Below are 15,100 nucleotides of genomic sequence, written 5' to 3' on the forward strand. Positions count from 1 at the left end.
CATTTCACTTTTGGCTGCGGCTCAGCCAATTTATAATCCCATTTTTCATCCCATTTCAGGGTTCATGTTTTCTTGAATTGAGAGAACACAGTTGCTGTCTCCTGGGCTTTTGTTTTGTTTTTTGTAATAATTTCCCTTTCCTTGCATCCTGAGAGAGCTATGCCTCTCCTGTGTTCTCTTTCGTTCTTGTTCAGGCAGGTCTGTCCAGCTTCACCTCCCTTCCCTCTTGCCTCAGCTTTGGAAAGACTGCCCAGGTTGTTCACGGTCATTGCTGCAAAGTGTCGGCACTGGGGGACTGGGGGCTGGTCACCACTTCCCTGTAACCAGCACTTGTGGCTAAACAGTTGAGAGAGAGACTCCCTTGAAAGTCTGGAGTTTTGAGTGGAAAGGACAACTAACAAACTCTGCATGTAACTGGGACGATGTGTTGCTGATCCTTCTGGCTACTGTGCCCGCTGCTGCCCCATGTCCTGGCATGTCCCCTTTCAATTCTTTTCCTCACTCTGGTGTATTCCTCCTTCTACAGCTTTGCGCAGACCTCTTCCTCAGTCCCGTTTTCCTGATCACCACCCCCATCAGGAAAGATTCAGCTACCAGACACACCATACCTTCCCCCATGTGCCTCTCATTTAGGCTTCCTGAAATCCCTGGATAGGCTCGGAAGGGGACAGGCTCAGCTACAAGGGTGCACACAGAACTGGGTATAAGTGAAGTGCTTTGTAAAACCCCATGAAAAAGACCTCGGTTTGTTATATTTCAATGGAAACATGAATCACTGGGTGAGCCACATAGCATGGTCAGCAGAATGAGTGGGTGGGCTTGGGCTCACAGAGGCACTTACTGGACCACTGGGGACCAGGTCTGCTGGTCACACCTCTGCAATCAAAATGGGTGGGAATGGGGTGCCTGGGTGTCTCGTTGGTTGAGCGTCTGACTTCAGCTCATATCATGACCTCATGGTTTGTAGGTTTGAGCCCCACATCAGGCTCTGTGCTGACAGCTCAGAGCCTGGAGCCTGCTTCGGATTCTGTGTCTCCCTGTCTCTTGGCCTCTCCACCACTCATGCTCTGTCCTCTCTTTCTCAAAAATAAATAAGCACTAAATAAATTTTTTAAAATGGGTGGGAATGGACTAAAAGACAAGCAGTAGAGGAGGAAACAGAAGTTCCCTAAGGAAGACAAGTAGACAGATGTGCCTCCCAGGTCACTGGATGCACCCCTCCTTCAGCTACAAAGAGAAAGGCACCATTCTGACCCCCTGCTTCTAATAAGTGGGCAGAGTTCATCGTGTCTGGTGATTTTAATTTCCCGCAAGCAAAGCAATTTTACTAGTTTCATTTAGAAAGGCTTTTCCAAAGTAGTTTCATTGTGATTACCTTCATTAATGAGCGATCAAAATGCTTCAAAGCAGAAGAGAACACGAGAAGAAGAGAGGCACAGGACAGGACTTACCAGGACAAAGGTGCCCAAACCTGTCATTGCGAAGCTCTGTCTTCCTTCACTAGCTACCCTCATTAGTGTTCTAGACATGGCTCTCCCGTGACATCTGGCAAAGGGCTGGGCACCAGTCCACCCGCGATGGGAACCATGGGTGGCTCCCCAGCCCCAGGATGTGGCAGAGGGCTGAGCCTCAGCTTTCTGTAGCTCCATCCCTTGGCTCTCCTGGCTGAGGACTCAACTCCACAGGAGTGTTGGGTCATTGGTGTGGGCATGCATTCAGTGACATGATTCCCATTCTCTCACTTGGGGACCTCTAAGTGGTTGCATTCATGCACATACTCTGTGCTGATGGAGATCAGCAGTCACCTACCTCTTCCTGGGTCACTGTGTGCACCTGCCCCCCAACCCCTTGATTTATTTCAGTTAATGTGATACAATGGTAAATGCTCTTCCCTCTCTGTGGAGAAAAAAAATGGTCCGATTTGGGCCAATGCCTCCCTCTTCAGAAGAGCAGGCAGAGAGGCTGGACGTGCATGACAGCAGCAGGGGCTAGGGGGGAGGCAGGGAGGGTTGAGAACTGAGAGGGACTGACCCCAGGCCTCTGCTCAACTCCTACACCATCCTCCCCAGCAATGGCTCCCTCAGCAACTTCCATCATCAGGCAAGAGAAGAACCTGAAAGGGATTCCACATGCACAGAAGAGCGCATAAGCCCTTCCCTTCAGCCTGTTAGTAAGCAGAAAACACTTGCAGCCGGGGGGCCCAGAGTCAACATATTTGAGTTGTGGCTGGTGTGACAGCTGCTGAGTTTGTCACACAGATAATTAGATAAACTGCTTGAGCACAGAGATTCAATATGCAGTGTCATTTAGCGGCTGCTACACAGGGTCTTGATCTTAATTGAAGGCGCAATAGGCGAGACCCTTAAAGAAGTCCCAAATCAACTTCTTCTTGCTCCAGTAATTAAACATTTGACTCCTGATCATCATCCAGAGCCTCCCCAGTGTTGGCCATGGGCTCCATTACATGGTTCTAAGCAGCTAGAGAGCCAAAGGCACCTCTTCTCTCTATGCAAGGCCTTCCCCAAGCAGCCTGCTGGAGAGAAGCTTGGGGGAACAGGAGGTTCCATGTCACCCCCTCCTCTGCCTCCTTCTGTGCCCTTCTTTCCTTGTGTTCCTTCAATACTCTTGATGCTCCACCCCCCACCAGAGAGAATCCAACCTGTCTTTGGGCATGTAAATAAATCCAGCTTTTCCTTTGCTGGGACCCTCTGATGCATACGGCACAGGCCTCTAATGGGGCTTCCCATTCTCTCACTTGGGGACCTCTAAGGGATTGCATATATCCTATTTAACACATAATCATCAATTTGTGTGTTCATCCAAAAAAAATGAATGGAACATCTCCAAGTGCTAGGGCTAAAAGTATAAATCATATTTCCTCACTCAAAGGATACTCAGTAGAGTGGGAAGATGGGCAGGCTGACAAGAAGTTACAAGAGAGGGAGGCCTCTACTCTTGGAAGAAGTTCTGATGGCACCTTGGTCAGCTTGGGGCTCACAGGAAATCCCCAGGCCCCGTGGGTTTAACTCAGGTAAAGAAGGAACTTGGAGATGTTTGGCAGCCCCTGGGCAGGTTGTCTCTTCCAGCCACAGCACAAACCACACAGCTTTCCAGGGTGGTGGTGAACAGGACGGTGCCCTCCAGGCCACCCACTAGTGGATATGGCAAAATAATGAGAAAGGAAACAAGAGAACAGCGGTTAAGAGCTTAGGCTTCCAATGGCCAACGAGGCTCCTTTGACTTCCACTTAGATCTCTCTCACCTTCCTCACTCTGCTCCAGTTACCCTGGCCTCCTTGTTGATCCCCAAATATGCTGGGTGAGCTCTCGCCTCAGGGTCTTTGCACTGGCCACCTCTTCCCCCAGATTTTCAAACAGCTCACTCCCTAACCTCCCAATTTCCTTCAGGGATCTGCTCAGATGTCTCTTCTCATATTAGAAGCTCTCACCAACCCCTGTGCATGCTTTATTCTCCTCCAGAGCACTTGTTATGGCTTGAAACTCTTCATCTCTTAGGACAAGAGACCACTTGTGCCATCAGGGAAGGAATCATGTGCATTTTGTGCACTACTGTATCCCCAGGGCCTGGAATACACCTTACTCACAAGGGGTGTATGTTTGCTAAATGAATGCATGGAAAGGTGAAGGTAGGGGAGGGCCATGGTCAAAGTCACCTCTTGGAAAGCTCGCTTTTAAAGCCATATAGAAGGTGGGCAAGAAGGAGGAGGTGGCTAGGAGCTGGGAGAACAGCTAGGGGATCCCAGAGGTTGTGCGGGTGGGGATAGGTATGTGTGGCAGCAGAAGAGGTAGAGACTAAGGGGCAGAGCTAAGAAATTATAGAGAAGTTGGGGCACCTGCGTGGCTCAGTTGGTTAAACACCTGACTCCTGATCTCAGTTCGGGTCACGATCTCGCAGTTTGTGGGATTAAGCCCTGCGTCAGGCTCTGTGATGATAGTGTGGAGCCTGGTTGGGATTCTTTCTCTGCCTCTCTCTCTGCCCCTCCCCCACTCCCTCTCTCTCAAAATAAATAAACAACGTAAAAAGAGAAATTATAAAGAAGTAAGCTTGGCGGGGTTTTATGGTGTGGGGATTCAGCTGCAAGGAGGCAGCAGTCTCTTGGGGTCCATTCCCCTGGAAAGTGAAGAGCTTGTTGCTATCACTGAGAGAGATGCTCTGTGAGGAATGGGAATGTCAGGGACGGAGGGAGCAGAGAGGGGTGGGGAGTTCATTCAGGACGCACTGAACTGGAGGTGAAATGTGGAGGAGAGATCAGGGGTGAAGATACAGTTGGGTTTTAATGGCATGGGAGGCATGGCAAGAACAGTGAGGGGGTGAAAAGGAAAGAGGAGAGCACTGAGGGGGGCGCAGAGAGAACCCACATGTGGAAAGCTAGTGTGGGGGGCAGGAGCCTGCTGGGAATGGCAGGAGCAAGAGTTGGGGCCACCTGAACACTGATGCCACTGCGGGATGGATGCAGTAAGAGCAGGCCTGGAAAGTGCCATCTGGACATGGTGTCTAGGACATGCTGATCTTAATGGGGATGGGAGTCGGTGTGGACCCTGCCAGGCAGAGTGTGGGGGAGCTGGGGCAGTGGAGGCACCCACCCAGTGCGGGGAGCATCTTGGGTGAGTGGGAGAGAAGGGAGGAGGGGGAACATGAACTGGTGCCTAGAGGGAGGCTGGGATAGGAGGAGACACCCAGAGCTGGCCGAGGTGACCGAGGAGGGGTTGGACATATGAGGGAGGGGTGTCAGGAAAGGGCAGGAAACAGTGCGAGGGCCTCAGAGGCTGTGGCTTGTTTCCATAAGTGAAATCCACGCGGTGCGAGACTTTCTCAGCTCAGTAACTTATTAGCAATTTTTAATTACTGGAATGTAATTAATTCATCGAAAGCACAGCAGTTCTGTGAAGCACACAGTACATGCTGCACTGATAACATTCTTGCACATTTGTGGGGTGCACACACCAAGTCGTTTTCTTGCATAAAACCTAGAGGAAATCTCCCGAGAACATACTCGTTTGTGTGAAGTTGTGTTTCTTGATGGTGGAAGCAGATAGGAGAAACGGATGACTGAGCTCCAACGGCCGCTGCCCTGGGGAAGGGCTGCAGTGAACCTGCAGCTCAGTCACCCCCAGGTGCTTGCACTGGTGAGAGCAGAATCTACGGGGGAGGCTCCGAAACAGGGGACAGTCCATGAAGATCCCTACTTGTCCTTGATGTCTTGCGGGGGGGGGGTCTCTGGCTAGAGCGGCCCCCATATACTGGCCCCGAGAATGCTGGGGACTGGAGGTGGACCCCTCTTTTGGCTGTCAATTCCACAAGGTCAGACCTGGAGTCCTGATCATACGGGTGTCCTCAGGTCCAGCACAGCCTGGCACCCAGGAGACACTCGATAACGCCTGTGAAGCTGGGTGGCTTGGCAGGGAATGGCCACACTCTCCTGTGTGGAGCTCAAAGCGAAGGCCAGGAAGGGCACTTGGCGCACGGAGATTGCTCTGCAGGATTGGAGGAGCAGTGGCGGCCTCTGGGCACAATGTGGGTGGGGCCAGGAGTGGAAGTGCAACTTGAAGAAATTGGAAACAGGAAAGAGGCTTTGAAGAGAAAGTGGAGGCCAGTGCCAAAAAGCCAGGAAGGGCCTTCAGGTTGGGGTTAGAGGCTTTGCTGGTTTGTCCTGGGGCTCCTTCCAGCAGCCTCTGGGTGATCCTGAGTTCTTAACCCTTCCTCTCAGGGGAGAGAGTGGTCTGGTGCTGTGATGTCAGAGGCCCCACGAGTTTGGCATGACTGAACCAGCTTTCCTGGGGCAGCTCCCACCTGGGCTTCTTGATAACCTGGGCAGTAGGCCCCAGTCCAGTAGTGCCCAGGCCTTCCCCATGGACCAAGGCTCCTGAGCCCTCCACCTCTGCACCAGGAGGTCTCTCGGGGAAAAGGATAAAGCAAGTGCGTGTGCTGTGAATGTGCCTTGCTGGGACAAACGGTGCGGAAGCTGTGGGCGCTTCTGAAGGGCGGGCTGCAGAGGTGAGGCAGAGCCCACGTAACCCCGGCCCTCTCTGGGCCTCAGCATCCCTGTCTGGGGAATGGGCAAGTTGGACTGGCTCATCAGACACGCAGTCCGCTTGGGCGCAAACTGCCTGGCCTGGTGCGAGGGCCTTTCTCAGTGCACCTTCCTCCCATGCCTGCCTTTATCCGGCATGGACGTGTGCTCCCCAGGATCTGCATTTCAGTCACTTCCTCTTCTCTCAGTCTACAGGTACCTTCCTGACTGTACCCCTAGGATACCCTCGCGCCCTCAATCACCCTTGGAGACGCACCTCACTGTCTCTTCCCTAGACGTGCCCCTTCTCACCCTCAGCTGGCAGTTCCCAAAAGCCTTTCCAGAAACTTCCTCTAGACCCAGAATTAGGGACTATTGGATCTTCTTTTGCATCTCTAACTCTCTAGGTGAACTTAAAGGATTCATTACATTTCTTTCTAGAACAGCAAGGCAGCTGGAGAAGCTGAATTTAGTGTGGATGTTTGGAGATCAAATTCTAGCCACTCATTAAATAAATATGGAGAACCAATGATCTTCTCTCTCCTCATTCACAGAAGCACCCACCTCCTGGAGCTCTCAGCTCATACACAGCGCTGCACGAGGGCGGCACCAGCCCCTCAGTTGTATCCCTAAGTTTGCAACAGCATCCCCATCATCCTGATGCTGCTTAGAGAAGAGAGCGCACTATGGGTCAGGCACTGCTGCTTTCTTGCTCACGGCACCGTCTGAGGTAGGTGCTACGGGCATTCACGTTTGACAGATGCGGTAAGTGAGGCACAGAGAGCTCACCTGCCTCGTCCAGCGAGGTGTGGTATGGCCCCATGACTGATCTCAGGCCAGTACCTTTGAGCCTGTGCCACACTGCCCCCCAGTCTGGGCCTCCCTGGGATGCTGTCACCATGCTTTTGCTCAGGCCTTAGCACGTCCCTGGCTGCAGGGGCCTGCTCCAACAGAGCGAGACCAAAGGCTGGGCCCCCACATGGGAATGTGAGTAGCTCTCCCTGGCAGGGCAGAAAAGACTTGCAAAAAGTATGAAAACGGCCTCAAGGTAGTGAGACCTAATTTAAGTTCCTAAGGCAACAACATTCAAAGTAACAGCAATAATGCAACAACAAGAAGAAAAGAAGAAGGAAGTCCTTTGGCAGCACGACCTATCTGTTGTGCCTGGCAACAAAAGGGTGGGTTTTTATGGCCCTGTTGTGTAGTAACACTTAAAGATTTGTTAGTGACCCTGTTTAAATTTACACATGTTTAGATGTTTGGTTAAAATTTTTGGTTACATTTTTAAATTTAAAAATTAAAAATTTTTAAATGTATGTTTAAATTTTGGGTTAAAAATGGAAATCATTTCCTCCGATTTCACGAGCCTGGGAACTCTCCTCTGAAGCACCAAAATGCACCTAAAACACCATACGGGATGAGGAATCTCAAGATCCATTTAGAACTGTAGCCCTAACAGGCTTCTTTCTTCCATAATTTCATGGTTTGTTTGGAAAACTGCCCAACTATGACACTGTATCATCTGGGATAATACAACCCTGGTGTAGTGAGTGACGGCTGAAAGGCAAGCTTGTCTTCTGGAAGAATACGAGAGATACAGCGTGCATTCAAATCCGAGACAGAAAAACAATTTTAAAAGTGCCAACGGGTACACAATACCATGTCACAAGGTAACTTTTAAAACACAAAGTCTAAAGAAGTTAAAGTTACAGAGAATTCCACCCACTATCTTGGTGTTCTCTGGTGGTATTTGGGGCTGACGACAAATGTGACTCTGATTTTGCCACCAGAAGAGAGAGAGAGGACATCCTATATCCCACTGTCCCCCTGATTTTTGGCGACAGAGACCCTGCCTGGGATGTCCAGAAAGCTGGTATCAAAAGCTACAAATATGAGCTGAAGCAATGCTTTTGAGTTCAGTTTTGCTTTTCTCAAATGCTAATGATCTCTAAAATGATGTTATATTTCATTTCACATTCACAAGGAATTCTATTGCCATAGCAACTGGAATGTGATACCACAAGTTTTCTTGAAAATGGGGCTTAGAATATCGCCTCTCCTCCCCTGCGGGGCACAAGGGCCATGGTACCCACGCAGTGCTCAGGAGAACCTACCCCCCCCCACCCTCCTCCCCACCAAGGGCACAAGGGCCTGGCCGCGGAGGGTGCGCTCTAAACTGAGGCCCCTTGGAATCCACCACCACGTTCCCCTTTCTCTCCACACTCCGGCCCCATAAGGAGTGTCCTAAGAGAGACTCTGGGGCGCAAATCAAACTGGGAAATGAAGTCAGAACTTCTTTTTGTAAAGACTGGTAGAAAAAGAGAATGGAACATGGATGAATTTAGAATTTTTGTTTGCATGAAAAAAGAAGGTGTTTTTCAGTTTCCTCTATCAATAACTCCCCGGAAATTAGGGACAAAAGACAAATTGTCATCGGTGGGGCTGAAGATGCCATTAAATATTCTGCTCTCTTGAGGTGGGGTTGTACTATAGTGTCCTTTACCCCCTCTCCTTTCTTCTAAGACCCTACCCCCCAGCCCTCTGTCACTCTGTTTCTTCCTGCTCCCCGTTGGAACCATGGCTCTGGTGAAGGTGGAGAGGTGCTCACCCAAAGCCCCCTCCCTAGGGCTGGCCTGCCTCCCATCCCTGCCAAGGCCCTGGGGTCAGTGAATAGGTCCTCACTGTTTGCTGGGCACTCCCTGTGGGAATGCTGGAGGAGAGAGTCGGGCCGGCCTTCCCATTGCCTAGGACTTGAGCTGACCTGAGCAGGAAGCAGAGAAGGCTCCTCCATGGGATCCAGACCCACCGGGGTAGGTCTGTAAAAAGGGGAGTCCTGGTTCCAGTTAGGCATCTCCAGGATCTCACAGGACCTGACCCTCAGCACCTTACTCCCCAATCCCACCCACCAACAAGCCATGGAGGCCCCATACCTGCTAGGCAGGGCCCTTGTTCCTGCCTCTGTGGTCCCTGCATGATCTCCTCTCCTCCCTGCTCTACATCTGAGGCCACGTTAGATTAAAGATGAGTACAGGTGTCATTAATACACAACACTTGCGACGTGCTTGCCACATGCTAGGTGGTTTCTGTGCGGCATCTCATTTACTTTTCTCCACAGAGCAAGTTGTACTGCCAATAAGCCCCGTTTTATAGCAAAGGGAAAGGCCCAGAGAAGCGGAGTGATGTGCCCAAGATCACACAGCTGGAAAGTGGCAGAGCCGGGCTGCCCCAAGTCTCTCTGGGAGCTTGTGGGTACTGCTGTTCAGTAGGTGGGCATTCACAAAATCTGTATAAAACCTCAATGAATCAGAAGGATTCGGTGGATAAATTCAATCAGCATGAAGCAGAACTGAGCCCTAATCTGCTTGCACCAGCAGCCCCCATCCTCTCCAGCTCTCCCCCATCATCCCTCACTGAGGCAGGTTTCACGGTGGTGGTTTTTCCCTGGCCTGACATGAGAAATGCTGTTTGAATAACCGATGGTGAGGGAGGCTGGGCACACTCTGATGCAGAAATAAAAACCTTTAGAAAGATGCAATTTGGGGGATATTGGAAACTGGAGAACGGAACATCAGTCTATAAAATTCAACATGGCCAATAAAGCTGGAGCAAGTGGTCAAGTGTTTTAGTGCTCACAGGGCTGGGGAATCAGCAGGCATGAGGCTGGGCAGAGCTTTCAGACCAGGGACATTTTTCCTGGACTCATTTTGGCCTCATTTCCATAATGTGCCTCATGATTTCTGAAGCACCTCAGCATTAGTGTCATAAGCACAGCCATGAAAGTGTCCAAGACTATTCCCATCACAGGAGAAACTCAACCTAGCAGAGCACTGTCGGTTCTAGGACACGTCCCTCCTGTGCTCCCGCTGCCACAGCCCACGCATGGAAGTGGGAAAGTGGCCCTTCACGGGGCAGCAGGCAGCACTGGTAGTGGCTGCTTCAGGTCAACAGACCTGTGCTTTGCTGCTGAGAATGCCCTGATGTCCTGGTCACACCACTGTGGCCTGGGGGCCTGTAGGGAGGGGCCAGAGCTCTGTCCCTCCCCTCTGGATGCCTGGGAGACTCAGCAGCCCATTTTCTGTCTCCACTGTAGGCCCGTGCTGGGTTTTCTCCTGAGCATTCTCTTCCCCTCCCTGCCCTATCCCAAAGGTCTGCCTAGATTCTGTTCTCCAAGGAGCCCCCTCTAAAGGCTGGGGATCTCTGGAGGTGGACACACATAAAACATGCATCGCCGAAATGCTGCTGCTGCTATCCTTTGGCTAAAGCTCCAGCCTTCCTCTTTCTCTCCTGCCTTTACACATTCAACCTGCAGACTCAGCACCCAAGCCATTTGTCAAAAGGGCATTAGAAGATCCATCCTCAAATCCAAAAGCAAAGGGGCAAGGAGGCATCCTCCTACCTTTAAGGAAGCAGTCCTTGCTGCGGACGATGACGATCTTCCTCCCCAGCAAGCAAGCAGCACGGTGGAGCTCACAATGGTTCTCATAAAACCTCCCATCGGAGCCACACACAGGCATGTAGCTGGGCCTGCATGCCTCCAGGCACCGGCATTCGGGCTCCCCCGTCTCTCTGCTGAGCATGCACCTGCTCCCACGGCTGCAGAACGTCTTCCCACAGGATGCTGGCAGCCCGTCGTGGCCAGAAAGTCCTGCCAAACACAAGACACAGAGGGTCAGCTGCAAGCATTCAGTGGTGGAGGTCATGGGCTTCCTTTGTGGTTGCATTTGCCAGTGAAGCCAAAGCCTGGGGGCTCAGGGTGTCCAAAAAAGTCTGTGCCCTACTGACAGCAGGTGGCCATGGATGCCAAGAGCAGTACCCTGCTGTACAGCATTCAGGTTTTATGGCTGGCTCACACCTAGCATCTCAGGCACCACCCCTGCCCACCCTGGGAGGGAAGAGTCAACAGGGGACCACATGGCAGTAGCGAAGTGCCAGTGGACCCTGCCAACTGAGAGTAGGATGGTTTGCCAAAAGGCAGAGGCTCGAGTCACAGCTCCCATAACCACAGGGCAGGGACAGACCTGATGTGAGGAGGAGTTTTGTACAGGGGTTGGGTGGGGAGGGGAAGGATGCCAAGGTGTGATTCTGGGAGACATAGAATACCAAGCCATGGAAGTTTGGTCAGGTATGTTAGGCACTGGGGAGCTATTGAAGAGGCCAGGGAGTCAGCGTGGAGTAAGAAAGGAGAAAGTGTTCGGGATGGGGGGCAGCCAAAGCAGAGAGGCTGGAGGTTGACCTTTCTCTCTAAGGAGAATGTGGTTCTCTAGGATACACATCACCAGCGGTGGGACCAGTAGCCTTTCTCTACTGCCCATCCTTTTCTAGCACCAAGCACAAAGCTGCAGCTGGGACAGGAAGGCTGAGACCCTGGGCATGGCTGCTGCCATGCTGCTAGGCATCTGCTGCACCCAACATATGAGCACAGTGACGTGAGGCAGTGGTGCCGGAGCCCACATGCCCAAGTAGGCAGGGCAGCTGGTAGAGCATCTTATTGCTGGAAGGGTCCGCTTAGGCTAACGGCCAGGCAAGTGCCCCAAAACATCATTCCACTCCGCTAGAGGAGCCCAGAAAATGAGATGATTGCCATGTAGCATTAACGGCAGCAAGAAGAAATTGAGAATAAGAAAGGGATATCAAAATACAAATAAAACACAAATTCCGATTTTGTGGCCACAGAAGCCTTTGCTTTTAAGTTTTAGGGAAATCTTCAGAATACTCTGTGAGACAGAATGGCCCCAGAGGTCAACACTGAACCTTTGGTCCCAACTCTGATACCAGGAGATTAAAATGTCTGAGGGAAAAACAACCTTCTTTTTCTTGTTTTTGGTTAAGCCTGCTTTTCATCATTCTAGATTTGAAAGGAAAAAAAAATCAGTTATCAATAGATTAGCTGCTTGATTCAATAATTCATTTAAATTCTTCCAGCCTTGGCAAGCTAAGAATTATTGACTTTTTCTTGAATCATAATAAACTAGAAGGTCAAAATATCTCTGAGCAGTGTAAAAGTGTGGATCCTAAGCAGGCACGTGAATCTCCTTTATCCACTTGGCTGATGTTTGCATGTCACGGTGGAGGCTCGGCGGCATTCATCAGCTCCCGCGTACATCTTTCTGTCAAGGTTGACAGGCAGAGGGGAGCTGAGGGTGCGTGGCAGTAGGAGGCCAGGGGCTGGAAGCCCTCCACCAACCGTGTTGATGGCTGCTTTGCCACAGAGTGCGTTTGATTAACACTACTCTCCTGGGTGGCTGCAAAATGGGTTACCCTGGAAAATGCTGGCGGCTATTAGAAGAAACTAATACGGCTCTAAAAATACCAGCCTTTGTTTCTTTCCCAAGACAGCCAGGGCACAAATCCGTGCTGTTGTATCACTGTTTTAATAAACTTCCCCATGTGACGGGAAGGGCACTCACTAATCGCCCCAGTTTGAAGAAGCACAGCCAATGTTTCTGAGTGTCTGACCTCTCAGTTCCTGCTTTAGGGCATTTGCCCTGGCTCTACTGCCCACCCAGGCTGTACTCACTTTCCAGCTAACTCAGCTCCAACTACTCACCCCTGGGGTCCGGGGCCTCTCTGAGGTGCTTCCTGACAGTACAAGTCTGAGCACTCCTTCTCTGGATTCCCTCTTGAAAATGCCTGTGCCACTCTGTGGATGAGGGAGGCCCTACAGGTATGGGACCTTTGTCCTCATGCAGCCCCAGACACTTGGGCTTTAAGAAACACAGTAGTTTTATTTTTATACTTTTTTAATGTGTATTTATTTTTGAAAGAGAGTGTGAGCAGTGTAGGGGCAGAGAGAGAGAGAGAGAGAGAGAGAGAGAGAGAGAGAGAGAGAGAGGGAGGATGTGGAACAGCCTCTACACTGACAGCAGAGAGCCCAGCCTGATGTGGGGCTTGAATTCATGAACTGTGAGATCACGACCTGAGCCAAAGTCTGGCGCTCAACCTGCTGAGCCACCCAGCAGCCCCAGAAAGAGTAGTTTTCAAAGGTGACCTCCTTAATTCTGACTTGTGCCATGGCTCAAACCTCAGGTTAGAGGTTGAGATAGGGAGGGTAGTGGGGGCCCCATGTCCCCGAGGGGGGACCTTTTAAGGGATGCATCTCCTCTTGCCTCCTCCAGGAGGGCAGGAGGGAAGGCGGAAGGAGGGAGACACAAAGGGGAGACAAAGGTCTAGGGAGGTGGGCCTTGTGGGGTAAAGGAGACTAGAAACTGGAGTGACTGAGCAAGAAGGGACTCAGAGACCACCTAATTCAGCCTAGACAGTTAAAGCCAGCCCACAGTGGATGGCAGGGTAGAGGATGAGCAGAACCCCCTCTACCTGATCCTTTCTTCTCTGAAACACCGGCAGGCCCAGATCGCAGTGAGTGCCTCTGAATACCAGCAATGGACATTGTGCCCTCCAGTGCCCATGTAGGGGGTATGACTGAGGCCTCCCCCATAGGCTGTGCTCTGGAGAGTTAGTGTTAAGAAAACACGTGCCAACTTGTGCTTACAGAGGTCATCAAGAACACTCAGATTCTCTCTGACACGGAAATTGGTGGTCGGCAAATATTTGGCTCCTAATTATTTGCAATTAGGCAGAAAGAGCTGTACAGCCATGTACCTGCCTTTCCCAATCTGTAGCCAGCAGGCCCCTCAAAGAGCTGGGAACGCCCTGCACAGAGGTAGGTCTGGAATCCCATCCTTGGCCAAAGAGACACAGACCAAGCAGTGGGTTGTGCACTAAACAAGCCCCTTGTTACCACTTCCTCCTTGTTATTAAAACAGAATGAACTCCCCAGTCCTAGTGGGACTATGATAAAACAGTAATGGGAAAGGTAACCAAGTGAGACCATCAGCAACTGCCTACAGTATTTATGAGGACGACCATGATGCATGAAAAAGATATAATGTGCTTAATTTATAGTCATAAAGAAAGTCGTTTACCCAGGTTAGAAACTGATCATCTTACCAAATAAGCTGCTTTTAGACACTAATTAAATTTACTGAACACAGTTAGAAATGGGAATTGTTACATGAAAGTTATGGCAGCAGAGAAACAAGCCCATTTGTACCAGTTGGTGCTAGAGACCCCCCTCTGTGACTCGGACCAGGAGTCTTGATTTGAACTCACAGACTTGGGACTGCCATCACCCCCAGCAAAGGTTAAGTTGTGAAGCTTAGGGACAGAGGAAGCCGAGGCCATGGGACCCCCACCCAGGGATCAGACAGAGGAGGTGGGTCCTTCCTCATTCACCTGTTGCAGGGGGCCCCTCCCTTGTTTTCTCACCACTGACCACCCCACACGGCGCCAAAAATTCAGTGATTTTGTTTCCAAACTCTGACTCAGTCTCTGTAACTGGTTTCCTGGCACAAAGTACATCAGTGAGTGCTTCCCTCTCAGGGATGGTGTCCGGTGGCATGTGAGGGGAAAGAAGCTAGTCTTCTACTTTGGGATGCTAACTGCCTCAGGCAAGACCTCCCAGGGCAGCACTTCTGTCTCGGAACTTGTCCCAGAGAGTGCCCTCTCCATTATGCTGTCTTAGGAGGTTCACTCCTCGCCCAGCAAAGGAATAGGGCTGCAATCCTCACTACCTTATCCCACCCTGCCGTAAAGTCACAGTGAGGTCAGACGTTGGCTCTCCCACCCACGCTGTGGGGCCCAAAGCAGGCCAAGAAGAGTGGAATGTGGCTGCAGAAGGCATGTACAGAGCCATAACCCAGCGGCCCTGCAGTGACAGCCTCACTGCTGCCTGCCATGAGCCCAGCCTCGCACAGCAGTCTCCAGCTTCTGCAGACAACAGGTCCTTGTACAGGAACTAAGTTCCACCTGTCAGTAGACATAGCCCTTTAGAGATGGATTATATGCTTCCTTTTCTTTTCTTTTTAAAAAGTAATTTATTTTGAGAGATAGAAGAGAGCCAGTGGGCATGCTGGGGGAGGGGCGGAGAGACAAGGAGAGAACCTCAAGCAGGCTCCACGCTGTCAGTGCAGACCCAGATGCGGGGCTTGATCCCCCAAACCATGAGATCATAAACTGAGCTGAAATGAAGAGTCGGATGCTTAACTGACCAAGGCACCCAGGTGCCCCCAA

The 15,100-nt window shown here is 51.0% G+C and overlaps 1 protein-coding gene across 4 annotated transcripts in view; it reads right to left on the bottom strand.

The window, feature by feature from the left end:
• The window catches only part of FSTL4 (follistatin like 4), a 459,649-nt gene that overhangs the window by 197,992 nt on the left and 246,557 nt on the right, over nucleotides 1-15,100 (bottom strand). For all 4 annotated transcript variants that reach the window (XM_042983884.1, XM_042983866.1, XM_042983874.1 and 1 more), the window contains one exon: nucleotides 10,428-10,676. In XM_042983884.1, coding sequence (XP_042839818.1) covers nucleotides 10,428-10,676 — 249 coding nt within the window. The remainder of the gene's footprint in view (nucleotides 1-10,427; nucleotides 10,677-15,100) is intronic.

The sequence above is a fragment of the Panthera tigris genome, chromosome A1 (assembly GCF_018350195.1).
Source record: "Panthera tigris isolate Pti1 chromosome A1, P.tigris_Pti1_mat1.1, whole genome shotgun sequence".
Lineage (NCBI taxonomy): Eukaryota > Metazoa > Chordata > Mammalia > Carnivora > Felidae > Panthera > Panthera tigris.